Source organism: Mustela nivalis (genome assembly GCF_964662115.1).
Source record: "Mustela nivalis genome assembly, chromosome: 20".
Lineage (NCBI taxonomy): Eukaryota > Metazoa > Chordata > Mammalia > Carnivora > Mustelidae > Mustela > Mustela nivalis.
Window position 1 is genome coordinate 6,983,149 of NC_139039.1, and position 21,720 is coordinate 7,004,868.

The 21,720-nt window shown below is 33.9% G+C and overlaps 1 protein-coding gene across 3 annotated transcripts in view; it reads right to left on the minus strand.

The window, feature by feature from the left end:
* LOC309855241 (A disintegrin and metallopeptidase domain 3-like) overlaps positions 1-21,720 on the minus strand; it is a 110,230-nt gene continuing 88,510 nt past the window's right edge. For 2 of the 3 annotated variants that reach the window (XM_082715329.1, XM_082715331.1), the window contains 8 exons: positions 21,079-21,274; positions 20,534-20,624; positions 19,859-20,048; positions 13,690-13,776; positions 11,917-12,031; positions 6,784-6,946; positions 3,332-3,382; positions 1-168 (listed from right to left, as the gene is read on the minus strand). In XM_082715329.1, the coding sequence (XP_082571455.1) occupies positions 3,334-3,382; positions 6,784-6,946; positions 11,917-12,031; positions 13,690-13,776; positions 19,859-20,048; positions 20,534-20,624; positions 21,079-21,274 (891 nt within the window). In that variant the 3' untranslated portion in view covers positions 1-168; positions 3,332-3,333. The remainder of the gene's footprint in view (positions 169-3,331; positions 3,383-6,783; positions 6,947-11,916; positions 12,032-13,689; positions 13,777-19,858; positions 20,049-20,533; positions 20,625-21,078; positions 21,275-21,720) is intronic. The other variant, XM_082715330.1, reaches the window with a different exon arrangement.

The window sequence follows — 21,720 nt, forward strand, 5'->3', positions numbered from 1 at the left end:
TTATTTTCACTCTCAGGATTTATTTTTGTTTGTGAAATTGAAAGTTTTAAACCATAACAAAAGGAGAGAATAGCAGATATTTTTTCACACTCAGAGCAAAGCTGTTAACAGTGAACGTCTTGATAACATTCTTTCTCCAACCTTTGGCTTTTTGACATCATTTAGTCACTGTTGTGAAATAAGTATAGAAAAAAAGAAATACTAAATTTTAGTTGTTAATAAAAGCTATCTAATTTTCTGATGCAACTATAGGTGTAGCAAGTAATTAACATATAGAGCACCGCTTTTAGTGCCACAGTCTATGCTTGTGCTCCATGAAATTCTTAAACTCAGCTTTCTTTTTCCTGAATTATCTGTGATAGCCCCAGTAAAGGGAAATACAATAAAGCAGTAGTCACATGCATTTCATTTACACAGTTTCAATAATTCACATGGATAAAAGGATAACATGAGCAAAGAAACAGAGGAAAAGAAGAATAAAAATATGTGAAGAAATAAATAATAACTATTAGTCTATTTTTATCTTCAGAGGAATAGTACTTCCAGAAGTCCTCTGTGCATTTCCAATAGGTGTCTCACATACATACACATGTTCAAAACCAACCCATTGTTCACCCCCTCCACATTATCACTCCAACACAAACTGGTGCTGACCTAGCTACACAATATGTCATGACTAAAAGATATCATCTGTTGTGTCAGAAATGTTTAAGTCTTTGCAGTTCTCTTGTATTTTTACCAAAATATATCCATCCAGTCACCCCTTCAATTGAGTCTACCTCTGTTATATCTCCCCCAACTTTCCTGTTCCTTTCCTCTTACCTGATCCTGCATCCTCCTGCATTTCTGTGTATTCGTTAGTCTTATAGCTGTTTCACTAGCCTCTGGTTCTTACTGAGTCTGACTGACTTTTTCCCTACTTTATCCCAGCAATGTTTGTAAAAAGCAAACCATGTTGTGCTGAATCATTCCCTACCACTTCAAAAATACTTTATAGGAAAAATACTTTCTCAGAGATGAGAAAACAAACTACTTGTTAGGGCATACCAGATACTTCTCTTGGCTCACCATTACCTTTGCAGAGTTTCTCTCATAATGTTCATGAATTTTAATGTAAATTTTTAAATGTATTAAGAGCACACATTTTAAAACAAGTCTGCATTTGCATTTAACTTCGATGATCTTGTTGCTTTATCAATAAACATTATTTAAGCACTCTTCCTTTTACTTTATATTCAAACTGTCAATTCATTCTATTGGTCACCTTCAAAATTTATTCCTAAGACCATCTTTGCTAACCCTGGTCAGAGGTACCACCCCTTCCCTCCTGGATCATGGCAGTAGTTTCACCACTAACTGGTTTCTCTACTTCTACTCTTGTCATTATACAGACTATTTTCAAAAAAAACACACTTTTATTTTATTCATTTTTTAACAAACCAGCCTTTTAAGGTGGAAGTCATAGGCTTGAAACTTTAATTCTCCAGTGATTTCCCTCTTTCACTGAGAATAAGACACAGGTGGCCCCCAAGACTTCCCAGAGTCTACAGGTGTTTACTGTCTGACTTACTACCACAAGCCGCCTGCTAACTCTACTCCAACTAAACATCACTTTTATTCATCAAATATTCCTGACTTATTTTTTCATTGGATCATTCACGTGCTTGAAAAGCTCCTGCCCAGATGTATGCATGTATACCTCTGCCAGCTCTACACCTGTGTCAGAAAGACTTGATTTACAGCTGGAATGGAAAAACTCTTTCTCTCTGGGAAAACCTGGATGCCTGGTGTCACTTTTTGCCAAGACAATGGCATGTGGGATTTGTAATGGGCTGTTTACAGCTCAAAATAAGGAAACCTGAGGCCTTGTGCATGAGGTGTCTCTGGGGAGTCTCGTGCTTGCTTGCCTTCTCTTAGCTGCACTGTATCCTTTACATTTCAATAAAAGCCTCCTGTGAGTTGACCCTGGGAAGTCAAGTACCTACTTTCAGACATCTGAACTGGGTAAATAGTTGCACCTCCTCCAACTCTTTGCTTACAAATCCCTTGCTGAATAGGGCTCACTCTTTCAATCATATTCAAAACCTCTACCCAGGTCCTTCCTCACCACCAATTCTCCCATTTACCCTTACTGAGAAATAAGACCATTTTACGAGTAGGGTAGTATTTGTAAATGTCTTCTCTGATAGCAGATGAGAAACAGAGATCCACTGACCTAACTCTCTATCAAAGTAAAATATGGAGGAATGGCAAATAGGTTGAACTCTTGATTTCACTAATGGCTGAATTTTTAATTTTTCCATTTACTCCCAGTGATAGGTCTAATATGTCAAAACTAGCATTTATTTGTGTATATGGCTTATAAATTTGAATATATAGGTACACAAACGTATATATGTACATATACCAACAATTTATGAATATGTATGTTGAATATATACAAATGCCAACTTTATCCCATTTTACAATAAAGAATTGTCTTTCTAACCTGGAGGACAAGGCATTTATCATTTTGCCTTGCACCTAATAGATCTTCAATAGATGCCAATTCCATTTTCCATCACCAGACATATATTGGGTTATATGTGTCAAATTGTGAATTCTTAAGAGTTAAACCCTGGAGTCTGGTTGTCTTAAATGAAATTCCAGCTCCAAAATTTACTAAAATTCTATACACATAATTATTTAAGTTTTTTTATGTCTGTTTTCTCATTTCTGAAATAAGGATAACAATAACCATGGAGCTTTAGTGAGGAAGAAATATAAATGTTGTAGTCAATTTGTCTAATTCTACCAAATTAGAAACCTACCTGTGGAAGCAGGATGCATGATGGTTCATTAATATTTTAGGAGCACATTTAGAATCTCTTTAAAGTCATTTATTATCATAAAAATGTTGGTTAATAAATCATTGGCTAGGGGTGCCTGGGTGGCTCAGTGGGTTAAGCCTCTGTCTCAGGTCATAATCTCAGGGTCCTGGGATCAAGCCCCACATCGGGCTCTCTGTTCCGCTGTGAGCCTGCTTCCCCCTCTCTCTACCTGTCTTTCTGACTACTTGTGATCTCTCTCTCTCTGTCAAATAAATAAATAAAATCTTTAAAATACAACAAACCTCTGGCTAATATTAACTAACATTAACTATTTGTAAATTAATGTAAAACAAAATTATCAAATGCTTTGTTTTAGTCTTTGCCTTAGTATGTGATATTGATAAGTAGAAATCAAGATGCTGGAACATGGAATAATAGCTTTTTTACACCAAGGTATTGTTAAAATTTTTAAAGTAGTTTATGAATTTTATCAATTTCACTAATTTGATCCCTCAAATTACCTTTAACTTGATGACGGGTTGCTATTGCTACTGCTGTCTCCTGATACAGATCTGTAAAAAAAGAAATGACATTACTTTAGGCTTAGAAAACCTTGTAATTTTTTTTTTTCTGTCATTTTGGACTATAGTTGACACAAAATGTGACATTAGTTTCAGGTGTACTGCTTAGTGATTTGACAAGTTTATGCATTATGCTATATTCACCACAAGTGTAGCTACCATCTGTCCAATTATAGCATTACACTGTATTCTCTATGCTGTGCCATAAAAGGCACAGCTGTGCCTAGAGGCTCTATGCTGTGCCTCGTCTTATTAATTCCATTACTAGAAGCCCACATCTTCCTCTTCCTTTCACCCATTTTAGCCAACCCTCCACCTCACTCCCCTCTGACAACCAACAATTTGTTCTCTGTATTTACAGATCTGATTCTGCTTTCTGTTTAGTCAATATTTTTTTCCATTTATGTGGAATCATGTGGTATTTGTCTTTCTCAGTCCGACTTATTTCACTTTGCTTAATAAGTCTCCAGGTATTTTTTTTTAATTTTTTGAGAAACCTCCATACTGTTTTCCACAATAGCTGCACCAATTTACATTCCCAACAACAGTGCACAAGATTTTTGTTTTGTTTTCCTCTACATCCTTGCCAATACTTATCATTTCTTGTTTGGTTTTTTTTGGGGGGGGGGATTCTACCATTATGACAGGTGTAAGATCATATCTCATTGTGGTTTTGAGGTCCATTTCCCTTCTGATTATTGATGCTAAACATCTTTCATGTGTCTGTTTGCTATTTGTATGTCTTCTTTGGAAAAATGTCTATTCAGGTTGTTTGCCCAGATTATTGGTGGAGGCTTTTTTTATTGAATTGTATGAATTCTTTATATACTTTAGTTATTAACCCCTTATCTAATATATCATTTACAAATCCCTTCTCACACTCAGTAGGTTTCCTTTCTGTTTTCTTGATGGTTTATTTCACTGTGCATAAGCTTATTTTGGTAGTCATAAAATTTTATTTTTGCTTTTATCTCTTTTGTCTGGGGAGACATGCCTAGAAAAACGTTTCTACTACCAATGTCAAAGAAATTACTGCCTGTGTTCTTAGCAGGATTTTTACAGTTTCAGGTCTCACATTTACGTCTTTCATCCATTTTGAGTTTATTTTTGTGTATGGTGTAAAGAAGTGGTTTTATTCTTTTCTTTGTGTGTAGGTGTCCAGTTTCCCCAGCACCATTTGTTGAAAAGACTATTTTCTCATTGCATATTCTTGCCTCCTTTGTCACAGATTAATTGGCCGTATAGTTTTGGGTCCATTTCTGGGTCTAATCCATTGACTGATGTGTCCATTTTTGTGCCAGGGTCATACAGTTTTGATTATATGGCTTTGCAGTTGTATCTTGAAATCTGGGATCATACCTCTAGCTTTGTTCTTCCTTTTCAGGATTGCTTTGACTCTTTGGGGTCTTTTGTGGTTCTATAAAAACTAGGGTTATTTGTTCTAGTTCTGTGAAAATGCCACTTGTAGTTTGAGGGAGATTGTGTTTAATCTGTAGACAGCTTTGGGTAATATGGATATTTTAACAATAGTAATTCTTCCAATCCATGGGCATGAAGTATCTTTCCATTTGTGTCATCTTCAGTTTCTTTCATCAGTGTCATATAGTTTTCAGAGTAAAGGTCTTTCACTTCCCTGGTTAAGTTTATTCCTAGATATTTTATTCTTTTAGTTCCAATTGTATATGGAATTATTTTCTCAATTTTTTTCTGATACTTCATTATTAGTGTATAGAACCACAACTGATTTCTGTGTGTTAATATTGTATATGTCAACATTGCTAAATTCATTTATTAGTTCAAACACTTGTTTTAGTTGCATCTTTAGGTTTTTCTACGTAGAGTATCCTGTCATCTGCAAATAGTGACAGCTTTACTTCTTCCTTACCAACCTGGATACTTTTTATTTCTTTCTGTTATCTAATTGCTGTGCCTAGGACTTCCAGTACTATGTTGAAAAGAGTGGCAAGAACAGATGTCCTTGTCTTGTTCCTGATCTTAGAGGAAAAGTTTTCAAAGTTTCATCATTAAATATGTTAGCTGTGGGTTTTTCATATATGGTCTTTTTTATGCTAAGGTATGTTCCTTGTAAGTCCATTTTCTTGCGAGTTTATTTTGATGGAAGTTTTGTATCATTATGTTATCTTTATTTGTACGAGTGAGAAAAGGAACATTTTCCTGTAGGATATAAAAGCACTTATTTATCCTTACTTCCACATTCTTTTTTCCAGGGTCAATAATATCCACTGACTGAGCAAAAATGGGACTTGTATGGTGTTATGGTTAAAAAAAAAAAAAAAAAAGCTGTATGTAAGTGAAGTTGGATGAAGAAAGACGACTAGCATATCATCTCACTTATGTATGGGATCTAAATTTTTTTAAAGATTATATTTATTCATTTGACAGAGAGGGAGAGTACAAGCAGGGGGAGCAGCAGGCAGAGGGAGAAGCAGGGATCCTGCCAAGCAGGGGGCCCAATGTGGGGCTCAATCCCAAGACCCTGGGATCATGACCAGAGCCAAAGGCAGACCCTCAACTGACTGAACCACCCAAGCATCCCTCTAAATTTTTTTAAAACAAAAAATAAGCTCATAAATACAGAGAATAGGTTGATGGTTACCAAAGGTCGGGGTATGGGGTGAGTGAAATGAATGAAGGAGGTCAAAAGTACAAACTTCTGGTTATAAAACAATTAAGTAATGCGTATATAATGTATAGCATGGTGATTATAATTAACAATAAACTATGGCATGTTTGAAACTTGCTAAGACAATAGATCTTAAAAGTCCTCATCACAAGAAAATAAAATTTTGTAACTAGGTATGAAGACAGATGTTAACTAGACTTTTTGTTGTCCCCATTTCAAGTAGCTTTAGAAACATATGAAACATATGAGCAATATTAAGTATAAATTGGGCATTGTCCTATCTGTATCCACCCTTTGCTATCATATATATATATATATATATATATATATATATATATTTACATTTTTCTCACTTTCTACGTATCTATTCACAAAAGTTACTTCCTTATCTCTATTAATCTCCTTGATACAACTGAATGTCAATGCAAAAAAAAAAAATGAGGTTGCTTAGGTGGTAGACAGAGTCTACTAAAGCAACAGTAGTCAATATGGCTTTTAGTTTGAAAGGCACTGTGAATTTACTGAGTAACTTCAGTTATTTCTGAACCTATAAGAAAAAGAAAAATAACTTCCCCATGAAATCTGAAAAAAGATCTGGTATATGCCAAGGCTCAATATTTCTAAACATTAATCCAATTCATCTAAGATCCAAACTCAGCACTTTAAAATCCTACTTGCAATATTCTAAATATTAATTCTTCCTCAATTGGATTTTAATATTAATTTTAAAAATAATAAATTTACTTACTCTTCACTTACTGTTCCCTCTCTGTTCCAAAATCTTATTTTATTCCATTTAAAAGCGATGATGGCAGTTAAAATAAGGATGGGTAGAAAAATGTAGAAACTGATCAAGAGGCCATTTTTTTGAGGAGCAGCATATTGTTTTCTAAGTAAGCTTTTACTTTCCTCTGAAAACATGAAAGTACATTTTAACTTATCAAAAATTATATGCAAAGCTTAGTAGTAAGTTGAAATATAAAAACTTGTGATTCAAATAATATGGTGATAAAATAAATTTATGTTTTAAGATATTTTCAAAAAATAAAATTTTTTAAAAATGTAAAAAAATTAAAAATGTTTTCCAATATTCTGTGACTATGCCCCCAAAGAGCATTATATATTTGTCAATTCAATATATAATTAATGTAAATTTATATTTAATCATTATATGTACATTTAATCTTTAAGTGTTATATCCTATTTTTTATTATATTCCCTTTTATAAACTTCTACTTAAAATATATTAATCTGATATTATTCTTTAATAAATTTTTCATTTAAAAAATAGAGTAGGTATAAAAGAGGGACCTAGAGTGGGAGGAAGATGACAGAGGAGTAGAGGACCCTAGTTTCATCTGGTTCCTGGAATCCAGCTACTTAGCTTTCAAATCACTCTGAACACCTGTGAAATCAACTGGAGATTCTAAGAAAAGAATTGTTGCAATTCTACAAATAGAAAAAGGGACCACTTTCTGCAATGTAGGAGGTCCAGAGAAGCGAACCCCAGGCAATATATTGGAAGATAAACTGTGGGGGGTGGGGGTAAGCCTCCATCAGCTGGCTGTTGGAAAGTGATATAGCAGCAGAGTGCAAAATCGGAACTTTTAGAAGTCTGAACCAGTGAGGGACATCCTGCCTGAAAGGGGCTCAGGTAGCAAAGCAGGGCACAATCTTAGGTGGGACAGTATGGTCTCAGGGTCTCTGGGTTCACAGAGAGAATGAGGGTGTCTGAATGCAGCAGAGTTCCCTGCATCAAAGCTGGAAGCTGGCTGCAATCAGCAAGCCCATGAGTGGGCTTTCACCTCAGTGTTGCCATTAACCTTGAACTGCAGAACGATAAGGCAACTGCTCTCCAAGCAGGGACCCAGCAAGTAGCAGAACCATGGAGAGACCCTTTCTGTGCCACAGGAATCTGGAGACTCAGGTGGCATAGATCCTTTAAGCAAAGAGATACCAAAAGTAATATAGAACAGAAAGAAAGAGAGACAATATACAGAAACGGAAACTTTACATGTAATACAATGGCACCAAATTCATATCTTTCAACTTTACTCTGAATGTAAATGGGCTAAATGCTCCAATCAAAAGACACAGGGAATCAGATTGGATAAAAATAGCAAGACCCATCAATATACTGTCTATTAGAGATTCATTTTAGACCCAAAGACACCTCCAGATTGAAAGTGAGAGTTGGAGAATCATTTATCACACTAATGGACATCAAAAGAAAGCTTATATCCTTATATCAGGCAAATTAGACTTTAAAACAAAGATTGAAACAAGAGATGAAGAGGGACACTATATCATACATAAAGAGTTTATCCAACAGGAAGATCTAACAATTGTAAATATTTATACTCTTAAATTGGGAGCAGCCAATTATTTAAACCAATTAATAATAAAATTAAAGAAACACATTGATAATAATACAATAATAGTAGAGGACTTTAACACACCAGTCTCAGCAAAGCACAGACCATCTAAGCAGAGATTAACAAATGCAGGGACACTTGAATTACATAATGGACTAGATGGACTTCACATATATATATATTCAGTACATTCCATCCTAAAGCTACAGAATATGCATTCTTCTCAAGTGCACATGGAACTTTTTCAAGAATAGGTCACAAACTGTGTCACAAATCAGGTCTCGAGTGGCACCAAAGATTAGGATTATTCCCTGAAATTTTTCAATTTTTTGAAACTTGAACTCAATCACAAGAGGAGATTTGGAAAGAGCTCAACTAGGTGGGGACTTAAAGAGCATCTTACTAAAGAATCAATGGATCAACCAGGAAATTAAAGAATTAAAAATCACATCAAAACAAATGAAAATGAAAACAACATAGTCCAGCAACTTTGGGATGCAACAAAGGTAGTCCCAAGAGGGAAGTATATAGCAATACAGGTCTACCTCAGGAAGTAAGAAAAGTCTCAGATATACAACCTATCCTTACACCTAAATGAGCCAGGTAAGAACAACAAATGAAACCTAAAGTCAGAAGTAAAAAGAAAATAATGAATATTGGAACAAAAATAAATTATAGAGAAACAAACAAAAAAAAGTAGAACAGATTGATGAAAATTAAGAGTTGCTTCTTTGAAATAATTAATAAAATTGATAAACCTCTCACCAGACACATCAAAAAGAAAAGAGAAAGGACTCAAATAAATAAATCACAAACGAGAGAAGAGAGATCATAATGACCACCACAGAAATGTAAAAAATTATAAGAGAATATTATAAATAGTTATATGCCAAGAAATGGCAATTTGGAAAAAATAATGGAAAAATTTCTAAAAACATACAAACTGCTAAAACTAAAACTAGAAAAAACAGAAAATTTGAACACACCCTTAGCAAGCAAAAAAATGGAATCTGCAATCAAAAATCTTCCAACAAACAAAAGTTCAAGGCCAAATGGCTTCCAGGGGAAGCCAGATATTTAAATTAGAATTAATACCTATACTTCTCAAACTGTTCCAGAAAATAGAAAGGGAAGAAAAGTTTTCAAATTTACTCTATAAGGCCAATACTACCTTGATTTCAAAACCAAAGACTCCACTAAAAGGGAACATTACAGGCCAATATCCCTGATGTACATAGAGGCAAAAATTCTCAAGAAGGTACCAGCAAATCGAATTCAACAAGACATTAAATGAATTTTTCACCACAATAAAGTGGGATTTATTTCTGAGCTACAGGGGTGGTTCATTATTTGCAAATCAATGAACATGAGATACCACATTAATAATAGAAAGGATAAGAACCATATGATCCTCTCAATAGATTCAGAAAAGCATTTGGCATAGTACAGCATACATTCTTGATAAAAACACTCAACAAAATGGACAAAGATGGAATATATCTCAACATCATAAAGGCCAAAGACTACAGATATACAGCTAATATTATTCTCAATGGAACAAGACAATTATATCCACTCTTAGCATTTTTATTTACTATAGTACAAGAAGTCTTAGACTCTAAAATCACAGAACAAAAGGAAATAAAAGGCATCCAAATCACCCAGGAATAAGTAATACTTTCACTATTTACAGACAACATGATACTCTATGAAGAAAACCCAAAGATTCCACCCTAAAGTTCCTGGAACTGATACAGGAATTCAGCAAAATTGCAGTATATAAAATCAACATACAGAAATCTATTGCATTCATATAAAAATAATGAAGAATCAGATAGAGATCAAGGAACTGACCCATTTACAATTACATCAAAAACAATAAGATACCTAGCAATAAACCTAAACAAAAATGTGAAAGACCTGTATACTCTGAAAACTATAGAACATTAATGAAAGAAATTGAAAAGGATACAAACGGAAAACCATTCCAGGCTCATGAATTAGAATAACAAGTATTGCTAAAATCTCTATACTACCCAAAGCAATCTACACATTCAATGCAATCCCTATCAAAATACCAACAGGATTTTTCACAGAGCTAGAACAACCAACCATAAAATTTGTATGGAGCCATAAAAGCCCCCAAACAACCAAAGCAATCTTAGAAAAGAAAAGCAACCCTGGAGGTATCACGATTCCAGACTTCAGGCTACATTACAAAGCTGTACAAAGAAAGTATGGTACTGGCACAAAAACAGACACATATATACATCAGTGGAAAAGAATAGAGAACCCAGAAATGAACCCACAACTCTATGGTCAACTAATCTTCAACAATGCAGGAAAGGCTATCCAATGGAAAAAAGACAGTCTCTTCAACAAATGGTGTTGGGAGTACTGGACAGCAACATGCAGAGGAATGATAATGGACCACTTTCAGATAACATACACAAAAACAAATTCAAAATAGATAAAGAGCTAAAATGAGACTAAGGATACAATTGAATTATACCTTTGAACTGCTGAAAGTAAAATTCTCAATGCAGAATTCTACTTCCAGTTAAAATACACTTCACAATTTGAGACATTTTTATAAAACATTTTAAAGACAAAAGCTGAGAATAATTGGTCACCACAAGGTAGGTAGGTAAGTAGATACAGATATAGATATATGTAAAGGAAGTTTGTCAGTGAGAAAGAAAATGACACACATGGAAATTTGAATGTGCTGGAAGAACTGAAAAGCCCTTGAAAACAGTAAATTGATAGGTAAATGGAAATATTTATATTAAAAAATCTTTAACTTTCCATTGGCTGTTTAAAGCAAATATAATGGTGTATTATCAGGTTTATATAAATATGTATGCATAACTACGGAAACAAAAATGATGGAAAGACATTAATGGAATTATATTCTTATGAGATTTTTACATTATAATATTTAGAAAAAATGAATACACTATGAAGAAAATGAGCAATATTCGTGAATGTTCACCAAACAGTGTTTCATACCATCTACTATCCACATGCTATGAGTGTAGATTTTGTTACTTTTACCTTTAAATAGTATGGTCATTTGAAAGATGTGACTAGCATGTTAAAATTGTTAACATCCTTGAATATACAGAGTATATAATAAAATGTTCCCCTATTCTGTAATTTAATCATACTTATCTAAAAAACTCTGCTGTATAAACAGAAATGTTTGGGGAACCATGGTTAAAATTAAAGGGAGGCCTATTAGCATATTCACTTCTTGATTGGAACTAAAAGCATATGCAAAGTTTTGATTGACAGTATGATCTGGACCTGTACTGTTTAATATAGTTGTCACTGGCCACAAATAGCTACTTGAACTTAAAGTAAACAGAGTAAAATAAAAAGGAAATTTTAACCCTTTATGTTGCACTATCGACCTGTCAGGTGCTCGATAGCCACATAGTCAGTGGAGACCATTTCTATAAGTACAGAAAGCTCTACTGAAGCACACTGATCTCGATACTAACTATTGGCAAGCCAAAACCCATCATCATAACTTCCTCCTGGTGATGTTGGTGCTGGTTCACAATGTGGAGGAGAATACCCAACATCACAGTGACAATGGAGCTTATCATTGCAAACCTAAAAAACAAACAAACAAAAAATTAGAACATTTTAGGTAATGCAAAAATTAAATGCCTTATTTGTGACTGTTAGTCAATATATGTTATTAAAATATGATTGCTTCATACATTAGTTTTTTATTTTAATGTGGAAAATAATTTTTACAATAAAATGTAATATAATAAATGTCTTTGCAGTATCTTTTCAATGTCATAGATACTTCTTATTTGTCTTTTGTCTTTTTAAATAACAATAGATAACACACTGATACAATGAAAATACCTTATTCTAAAAAGGCACAGAAATTATGAAGCTCAAAATTTTGAAACTAAGAGAGTTGACTTATATTATGAATCGTGCTAGATTTTTTCTTAAAATGTCTGTGATAAGAGCCAACTTTTACAAAAAATGGGGGGGAAATTGTAAAGGAAAAAGTTTGCTTATCCAGACATAGATACCAAAATGTATTTTGCTAGAAATAGGAAGGCTAGAAAACACCTATAAATCTGATCTGGTGGATGAATCAAAAGGGTCAGAAGCAGAAAAGAGGATCTAGAAGTAGATTCATGCAGAAATTAAACAAGAAAGGAAAGAAACAGAAAAGAAACTGCTAATGATAGGACATGTTAGCGATTTGGGAGAGAATTTTGATACAAAAACATGCAGGAAGGTCAGTTTTTTCCTGGATTATTATATAAAATCTGAAACATCAATATGGCCGCAGACACTAGCCACAAAGTTAAGGCCAAATGCACTCTTGGAAAAATTTACAAAATTTCTATACCCTAGCAGCTAATTTCTCAATGGATGGACAAATAGAAATGTAAATGACAATAAATTAAATAACTTCATTAATTAATTAGTTAATTAACTAACTAAATGCAAATTAACAATATATTTAGCTGTGAGAAGAGATTTTAAAAACTAAGAAGCTAGTCTGGCTAGAATTTGAGAAAATGCACATTTTCGTTCATGATAGGTGAGAGCAAATCTGGTATATTTCTAAAAAAACACAATATGTATGAAAATTTAAACGCTGCATAAATTTGACCCATCAGATTTCATTGCTAACAATTTAAGAAATCAGGTAATTATCCAAAGGTGAATGTAGAACAATGTCCATTATACCATTATTTACATTAGCTAAGTAAAAATTTGACATAATCTATAAGTCCATTGGCAAATGAGTTTTCAAATATAGTATAGAAGAGACATACACAGAAATAAATTGAAGATATTAAAGGACAAAAGAGATCTGAATGAACAAGAAATTCTGCTCTCATAAAAACATTAGATTATAAGTCATATGTGTAATATAAGTATATTAAGTGCATGTGTTTAAACATATCAGTACACATACATTCAATTAGAAGCAAAATTTATATAAGCATTCATAAACATTGTTTATACCCATTTCCAAAATTTCATACTGGAATATGTTTCATACTGCACTTTTGTACAAAGTTCAAAGTTTATCAGTTCATGAGACCAATAATAATCTAAACACATAAATCTTATGTATATATATACATAATAGAATCACTTTCCTTATTTAACAGTAATTTTCTAAAAGAAATTTCCACATCAAATAATTCTGAACCTTATTATTGTCCTGGAAAAAGTTACTGACATGTATTTTAAATACTATATGTAAAAATAGAGGAAATAATACATACTCCATGTCCACTGCAATTTACTTCTGACCGACAATTTGGTCTATTTGGGTAGTTACTGGCTTCTTGGCAGGTTCCACGAAAGCAATACTAAAATGTTACAACAACCAACAACAAAAATTTTACATGTAAACTCAAGAGTTGAGCAATTGTACTTGGTATAAAAGTAGATTTTATACCAGTAGATTGCACAAGATAGATACACATACACACCCCCACATACACACACACACCCACACACACACACACCAGATGAGTCAATTTCATGACATTTATTCCTTTTAATAAAAACAAGTTGGAGTCTAAATGGCATGTTATTACACTACTACATATAAAATTCTGAGAATGAGATACTATTTTTTCCTTATGAGAGCACAGCTGTGAGTTCATTGATACTAACTGGCATAAGAACAAATATAGATAACTTACACTGATCATTTGTAATGGGCTAGGATGTGTCTTTCTATTTTCTATGCAATTTTATAATATATACTCAGATTGACTTTGTGAGGAAGATGTTTTTATTCTCATTTTGTATTTGCTAAAAATAAATGTACTCTTTTAAGGTCATGCATGAGTTACTGACAGACCCAACATTCAGTGCAAGAACTACTTTAGTCACAGAGCCACATATTTATTGACCAATGCTAAGTATCTGTCATTTTTATGTTTATTTCCAACATTAATGACAATATCTTTTATCTTTCACATTAGCAAAGTGACCTTAGTACAAATTATTTAATATCTTCATGCTTCAGTTTGTCCATCTTTGAATTTGGAATAGCAATTGATATCCAAAATTTTTTAAACTATAGGTTATTAAAAAATGTAGGTATAAGGATGAAGCAATTTGTTAGACATAAAGGAATAAAAGTAATGTTTGGCACATAGTAAATGCTCACTAATACAAGATACTGTTTTATTGTTCATTTACCTCGTTTTCATGTAGATTTTAAGTGCTTATTCCTATATCCAAATTTTATTTTATTTTTTTTTAAGATTTTATTTATTTATTTGACAGAGAGAGATCACAAGTAGGTGGAGAGGCAGGCAGAGAGAGAGGAGGAAGCAGGATCCCCGCTGAGCAGAGAGCCCGATGCGGGACTCCATCCCAGGACCCTGAGATCATGACCTGAGCCGAAGGCAGCGGCTTAACCCACTGAGCCACCCAGGCGCCCCCAAATTTTATTTTAATCTGGATATCTTTGGGGTATTTTCTAAGATTATCTGCTGACTTTTCTCAGGTTATCTGATAGAATATACACTATATGATGAATAGTCTTAAAAATCATTATTTCCTATCATCATAACCAATTATCATCATAAAGGAAAGAATATCAGCTTGTTCATTAACTGAAAGTGCTCTGATGAAGCCAGTAAGAATAACAAAATGTTGGACAAACCAACATCACCTATCCACTAAACCATCTTCATTCTAGTTCTCTTTAAAACGTTGTCATGAGGCAAAAATAGATGAGTCATATTTCACTGGGTTGTCTTTAGCGGAAAAATAATCCAGGAAAAGTTAAGACCTATGCTTTGGATACAATTTTCAAGTAAACAGATCAGTGTGTAGCTGGCTCCTTTTGTAATGACAGCAAAAGCAAGAGACATTATAAAAGTACTTAGCCCTGGGCAATGGTTGGGATGATTTTTTTTTAATATAAACTAATCTACAAGACTTCCGTCTTTGAATAAGAGACACAGATAATGTTTCAGAGGCAGTTACATCATGTATCAAAGGAAAAAAAAATATATATATGTAAACGCATATTTCTTGAAAGAGAAATGCCTGGATTCTGTAAGCATATTTTCTTACAGTCCCAGGTGTGAGTAAGAAAAAGGCAGTTAATTTTACTTATCTATTCAATGATTAACTTATCTAATTTTGGACAATTAAATATGTCCTAAACATATCCATCTTCAGGTTAAAAATGAATGTGCTGAGAGGTGTTATCTTCTCTACCCTACCTGAGCTAGAAATTACTTCAATAAACTCTTCTGTGCTAAGTCTTATAAATAAAAAAGAAATCAAAAGAGCTTTCTGTCACATCCAGTATTAAGCAAACTTGCATTATTGGAATAATGCCTATATCCATGCAGTATAAATATATGTGTTTCATTTAAAATTTTATTACGATTCACAAGAGACATACTTTTCCTCGTGTTATAAATAAGATATAAGGTCTCCCCTCCTTCCTCCTTTCTGTTCTTTTCTGTTAAGATAATTTTTGTAAAGGACCACATTAATAATAATAAGGTAAAGAAGTCTTTCCTTTCCAACCACTCTGAAATCAACTGAACAACGTGAAATAACAAATGAAAATGAAGTATATCTTTGATGAATTTTTTTAAATAACCACAGAATAATTTCAATTCAAATTCACAGACATGGCACTCACAATTACTCCCCTTTTCCTAATTACTGTGAGTAAAGGAGAATCAGAACAAGGCAATTAGAAGATGAGAGATTTAAGAACTTCCTGGGATTTCAAAATAAAATGAAGGCCACCAATGGGTAAAATGAAGTGAGGAAGCAACCACATCACATACAATGGTCAAGGAGAGAGCTTTGGTTGACCAGCCTATAATGCTTGTAGTATCTGCAGCCTCAGAGTAATAAAGAAAAGCAAAGGAAAAAGAGTCAAAAATGCAGTTTGGACAGGAGGGCCAAAATGTGGAATTATCCACAGAAGTGTCCACAAAACCACAGAAGCAGTTAGCTCTCATATTCACTACTCACCTCTCCGTTCTCTCAATTACAAAATGCATTCCACAAAACAATTTTATCCCAAAGGAGAAAATTAAGGAAGGTATTTTGTTTCCTAAAGCAATTGAATTAATGATGACTATAGATTTTGGACTTTGCAAGTGGTCTGTCCTTTAGAAGAATTGCTATCCATTTAAAGTTTTGGAAGTACCACGAACTAAATGGCTGGTTCCCAAATGAGACTGTCATTTGACAAATCCTTGTCACATGGAAAAGGCTGCCAGTTTTGCATTATTTTTTTTTTAATTAAAAATAATGTGGGAGTAAAACATCATGCCAACTTATAGCTCCCACTGAACCAAGCAGGAAAAACCAGTCTCCCTCCCTCCATCTCAGTTCCTGCCTTCCCTTCTCTTTCTTTCCCTGCCCTTTTCCTCCCCTTCTCTTCCCTTCCCTTCCCCTCTCACTCCTGTCTTATTTCACTCAGCATAATCTCTTCCAGTCCCGTCCATGTTGATACAAAAGTTGGGTATTCATCCTTTCTGATGGAGGCATAATACTCCAAAGTGTATATGGACCATAACTTTTTTTTTTAAGGATTTTATTTATTTATTTGGCAGAGATCACAAGTAGGCAGAGAGGTAGGCAGAGAGTCAGGCAGCGAGAGGGAGCAGGAAGCAGGCTCCCTGCAGAGCAGAGAGCCTGATGCGGGGCTCAATCCCAGGACTCTGAGATCATGACCTGAGCTGAAGGCAGAGGCTTAACCCACTGAGCCACCCAGGTGTCCCTGGACCATATATTCATCCACCAAAGGGCATTTTGGTTCTTTCCACGGTTTGGTGACTGTGGCCATTGCTGCTATGAACATTGGGGTACAGATGGCCCCTATTTTCACTACATCTGTATCTTTGGGGCAAATACCCAGTAGTGCAATTGCAGGGTCATAGGGTAGCTCTATTTTTCATTTCTTAAGGAATCTTTACACTGATCTCCAAAGTGGTTGCACCAACTTGCAATTCCACCAACAGTGTAAGAGGGTTCCCCTTTCTCCACGTCCTCTCCAACACTTGTTGTTTACTGTCTTGTTAATTTTGGCCATTCTAACTGGTGTAAGGTAGTATCTCAATGGTTTTGATTTGAATCTCCCGGATGGCTAAAGATAATGAACATTTTTTCATGTGTCTGTTAGAAGTTTGTATGTCTTCTCTCCTTTGCATTTTTATATAAACCTTTAAGTCAGTTTTTCAATCCCCACCAGCAGGACATCCCACCCCTACCAAAAAAAAAAAAAAAAAGAAAGAAATAAAATGAAAACCTGCTGAGAGTTTGATTCTTTTTTTTTTTTTAATAGTTGTTTCTGCTTTTAAAGCGATTCTTTTTTTTTTTTTAAGATTTTATTTATTTATTTGACAGAGAGAGATCACAGTAGGCAGAGAGGCAGGCAGAGAGAGGGGGAAGCAGGCTCCCTGCTAAGCAGAGAGCCGGACGTGGGACTCGATCCCAGGACCCTGAGATCGTGACCTGAGCCGAAGGCAGTGGCTTAACCCACTGAGCCACCCAGGCGCCCCCTGAGAGTTTGATTCTTGATGGTATCAGATTCATCATTGAGATATAATATTTTAAGAAATGAAAATTAAGAGGAAAATGGAAGTGACTAGTAAACTTGAGATAATTTTATTCTGACATAAAAACAATGATGTAGTTGCAAAGGAACATACTAGTACTGACTACATTATAAACTAATATGTCACCCTTTAAAAAATAATTTAAACTGAAAAATATTTACTGTAAATATGATGGAGTAAATACATAAATTTACTAACTTATTTAATCACTCATTAACATAAACAAAATAGTGTTTGAGAGAGAGAGAGAGAGAGTGTGTGTGTGTGTGTGTGGTATAACACATAAAAATACCTTGGTCTTTGTCCTTGGTTTCTGGCACAGAGCATCTAAATCCCCTTGGAACTTCCCATGTGATAAGAATGTTTTCTGTTATTAGTCTGCTTCCAACCAAACCTGAGTTTATGTTTATGGGGTGACTTAGGGTGGAGCTTTTAGCCCCTGTCACAGACCTCTAAGTAGGAAAAGTGGTGTGGCTAGAAATCGAACTTGATAAAAAGTTCTGAACATTGAGATTCAAAGACTTTCATCTTGTGGCAATGCTGAGATGTGAAGAGGTGTCCTGGACACTATGACATCCTCCTTGCCCCCCAACCCCCAATATACCCTTCTCAATGCATTTCTTCCATTTAGCTGTTGCTGAGTTGTATCCTTTATAATAAACTGGTAAACATAAATAAAATGTTTTATTGACCCAAATGAGCAAATTATCATACCCAAGGAGGGGCCCATGGTAACCTCCAATATTTATAGCCAGATGGTCAGAAATATGGGTGGTCTGGGATTTGCACCTTGTCTCTAAAATGGGGAAAATCTTATGGCACTGAATTTTTAAATTGTGGGATGTGATTTTATCTCCAAATAGTGTCAGCATTGAATTACTTGGAATTGTTGGACACCCAGCTGGTGTCAAAGAAAACACTACATAATATATATGTATATCATAATATGTATATATATCTCAGTATATGTGTATACTATGTATATCTTAAAATATTACATCTCAATGTAAAATATTTTAATTAAAATGTGAGATAATTGTGCAGTGCTATTCCTTTGGTCAACTAATTTTTTAATTGTACCAGTTTAAAAATATTTTGTTCTATTTCTCAAAATTTTTAAGAAAAAAATAAACAAAGCTTAAACTTTGTTTTATATTATGTCTTATAGAAAGGCTAAATTTTTAACATATATATGTTATGATTTTGGAGGAAGAATTAGGCAAGTTGGTCTATGAGCAAAAAAATGTTTTAGTTTCACTACAATGAAATTAATTCTCCTTGTCAATTATAGAAAGATTAAATTCTTGTCTTTTTTTGCTTTTTTTTTGTTGTTGTTATTGGGTTGTTCTGACCTATTTTTTTGGTGTATTATCTGTTCTTTTTTGTTCTTTGTTACACAAATTTTTTGAAGTTTAGATCCTAGCCTAATAAAGAGGTTTATATTCTCAAGTGTGAGAAAACAAGTTTACATATCTATAGCAAAATTTATAATAAAACAATGATAGTCCACTAGCAAGTGTTCCTTTGACTAATAGAAATTCCGAGATTTGAATCTTAAGATCATGATACAGTAACCAAAATTTATAACATTAATTATAAATAAAAACATCTTTAAGTCTCTCTCTCTCTCTTTTGCTCTCCAGGAGATATATCTATATCTCAGTAGTATTTAGATTCAGTATATCCAGGGAGGAAGTGAGTTCAGGGTTTTTCCAGACTGACATCTTGAACCTTATCCTCCCCTTCTTTTTTTTCTCTCTCTCTCATGAACAAATATTTACATACACAGATACTCAGATGCACACATACATGGAAATCGAGTAAAATTTTTATTTACCTTATCTACTCCACACATAGTACCACTGTTCATTATGGTAGTATCATGACCTGCAGTATGTGTTTCATTTCTTAAATATGCCGACAAACAGATATGGCCTCCAAGGTAAGTATATTGAACATCATAAGTTTTTGTTGGTACTATTTCTGAATGTGTCCAGTGACAAACTATCTTTCCACAAAGGATACTCCTGTCAATAGAAGGCAGAAAAAAACTCATATGTCACTGTATTAAGTAATTAACAGTTCAAAACATGAAAATAATTCAAAATGTGTCTCAGATCATAACATAAAAGTTATTCAGAACATATATCATGAAGTATAACAAATAAATTTATCTGTATATACTAGGTCCATCTCTCATTGGCATTAACTTATTTTTTTTTTAAGATTTTATTTATTTATTTGACAGAGAGAGATCACAAGTAGGCAGAGAGGCAGGCAGAGAGAGGAGGAAGCAGGCTCCCCGCTGAGCAGAGAGCCCGATGCGGGACTTGATCCCAGGACCCTGAAATCATGACCTGAGCCAAAGGCAGCGGCTAACCCACTGTTTGAACTGTTAATTATTAAGGCGCCCGGCATTAACTTATTTTTGCGCATGCATGCACACACACACACAGACACACACACACACACACACATACATTTGAAAAATTATAGTTATCTGAATACACACCCAAAATTACAACTTGATTTTCCACAATTTCCAAAATTATCTGCTTGAAAATTCACTTCTTGTGTACATAGATAAGTAGAAACTTTAGCGACTGAAAATATAAAGTTATAATTACTCTTTAAAAAATTAATATAGAGATATCTAGACAATAGCAATGCCCTTCAGTGTCATCTACTATAAATATTTAGTGTCCTCTCCTGGAAACAAAAGGAGAAACACTAAAAATTACCCACTTGAGAACAGGAAAATTTTGATAGGCAGAAATGACTAAGAAACCAGTCATTTGCTCTCTTATCTACAATCCTAATACTCTACACTTCTTTGCACCAATCATCTGAAACTTAATTAATAGCTTTTTGTTTTGTTTTTGTTCTATACTTATTAGGTCTATTTTGCCTCTTTACATAGTTCAAAGTCACACTGATTCACAATTTTATTTTCAAATTTGAGTTTATACAAACAGTATGAAGGCAATTGGATAGATTACTGTCTTTAGAAAAACACAGCTTGAAAATGAACCCCAGAAAAAAAGATACATCTATTACATTTGCCAAATAATTTTTCACATTGCATATCTGGATCTTGGCAGACTCCTTTAAAGCAATAAGCAGTCTTATTATTGCATGGTTCTAAATCAGCAGATTTCACATCAGGTACACAAAATATAGATGATCCATTGCAATATTCTGGAAAATCACATGGATCTGTCATTTTCCTACATAAACGTCCTCTTTCGGCTATCTGTGAGACAAAGAAAAATCAGCCTTTTTTTTAAAAGTAGTAAACCAAAAATGTAAAAAACAAACAAACAAACAAAAACCTTTAACAAGAGCTGTGTATTTCTGTCACTTCCATTATTATTACATTTTTCAGTACTTAAGGTCAAATTATGAACTATCAATTTACTCTTAAGTAAAATAGATTGGCAAAAACCCAAATGTCCATCAGTGGGTGAGTATATTAACATATCGTGGTATATTCATACAGTGGAATATTTTCAATCATATAAAGGAGCACTGATATATATATGCTACAAGGTGGATGAACCTTCAACACTATCTTAAGTGAAGAAAGCCACCACAAAAGGTCACACATTCTATGCTTCTACTTAAATGAAATGTCCAGAATAGGTTCCTCCAGACAGAACACAAATTGGTGGAGGCTAGGGACTGAGGGGGAGAGAGAAA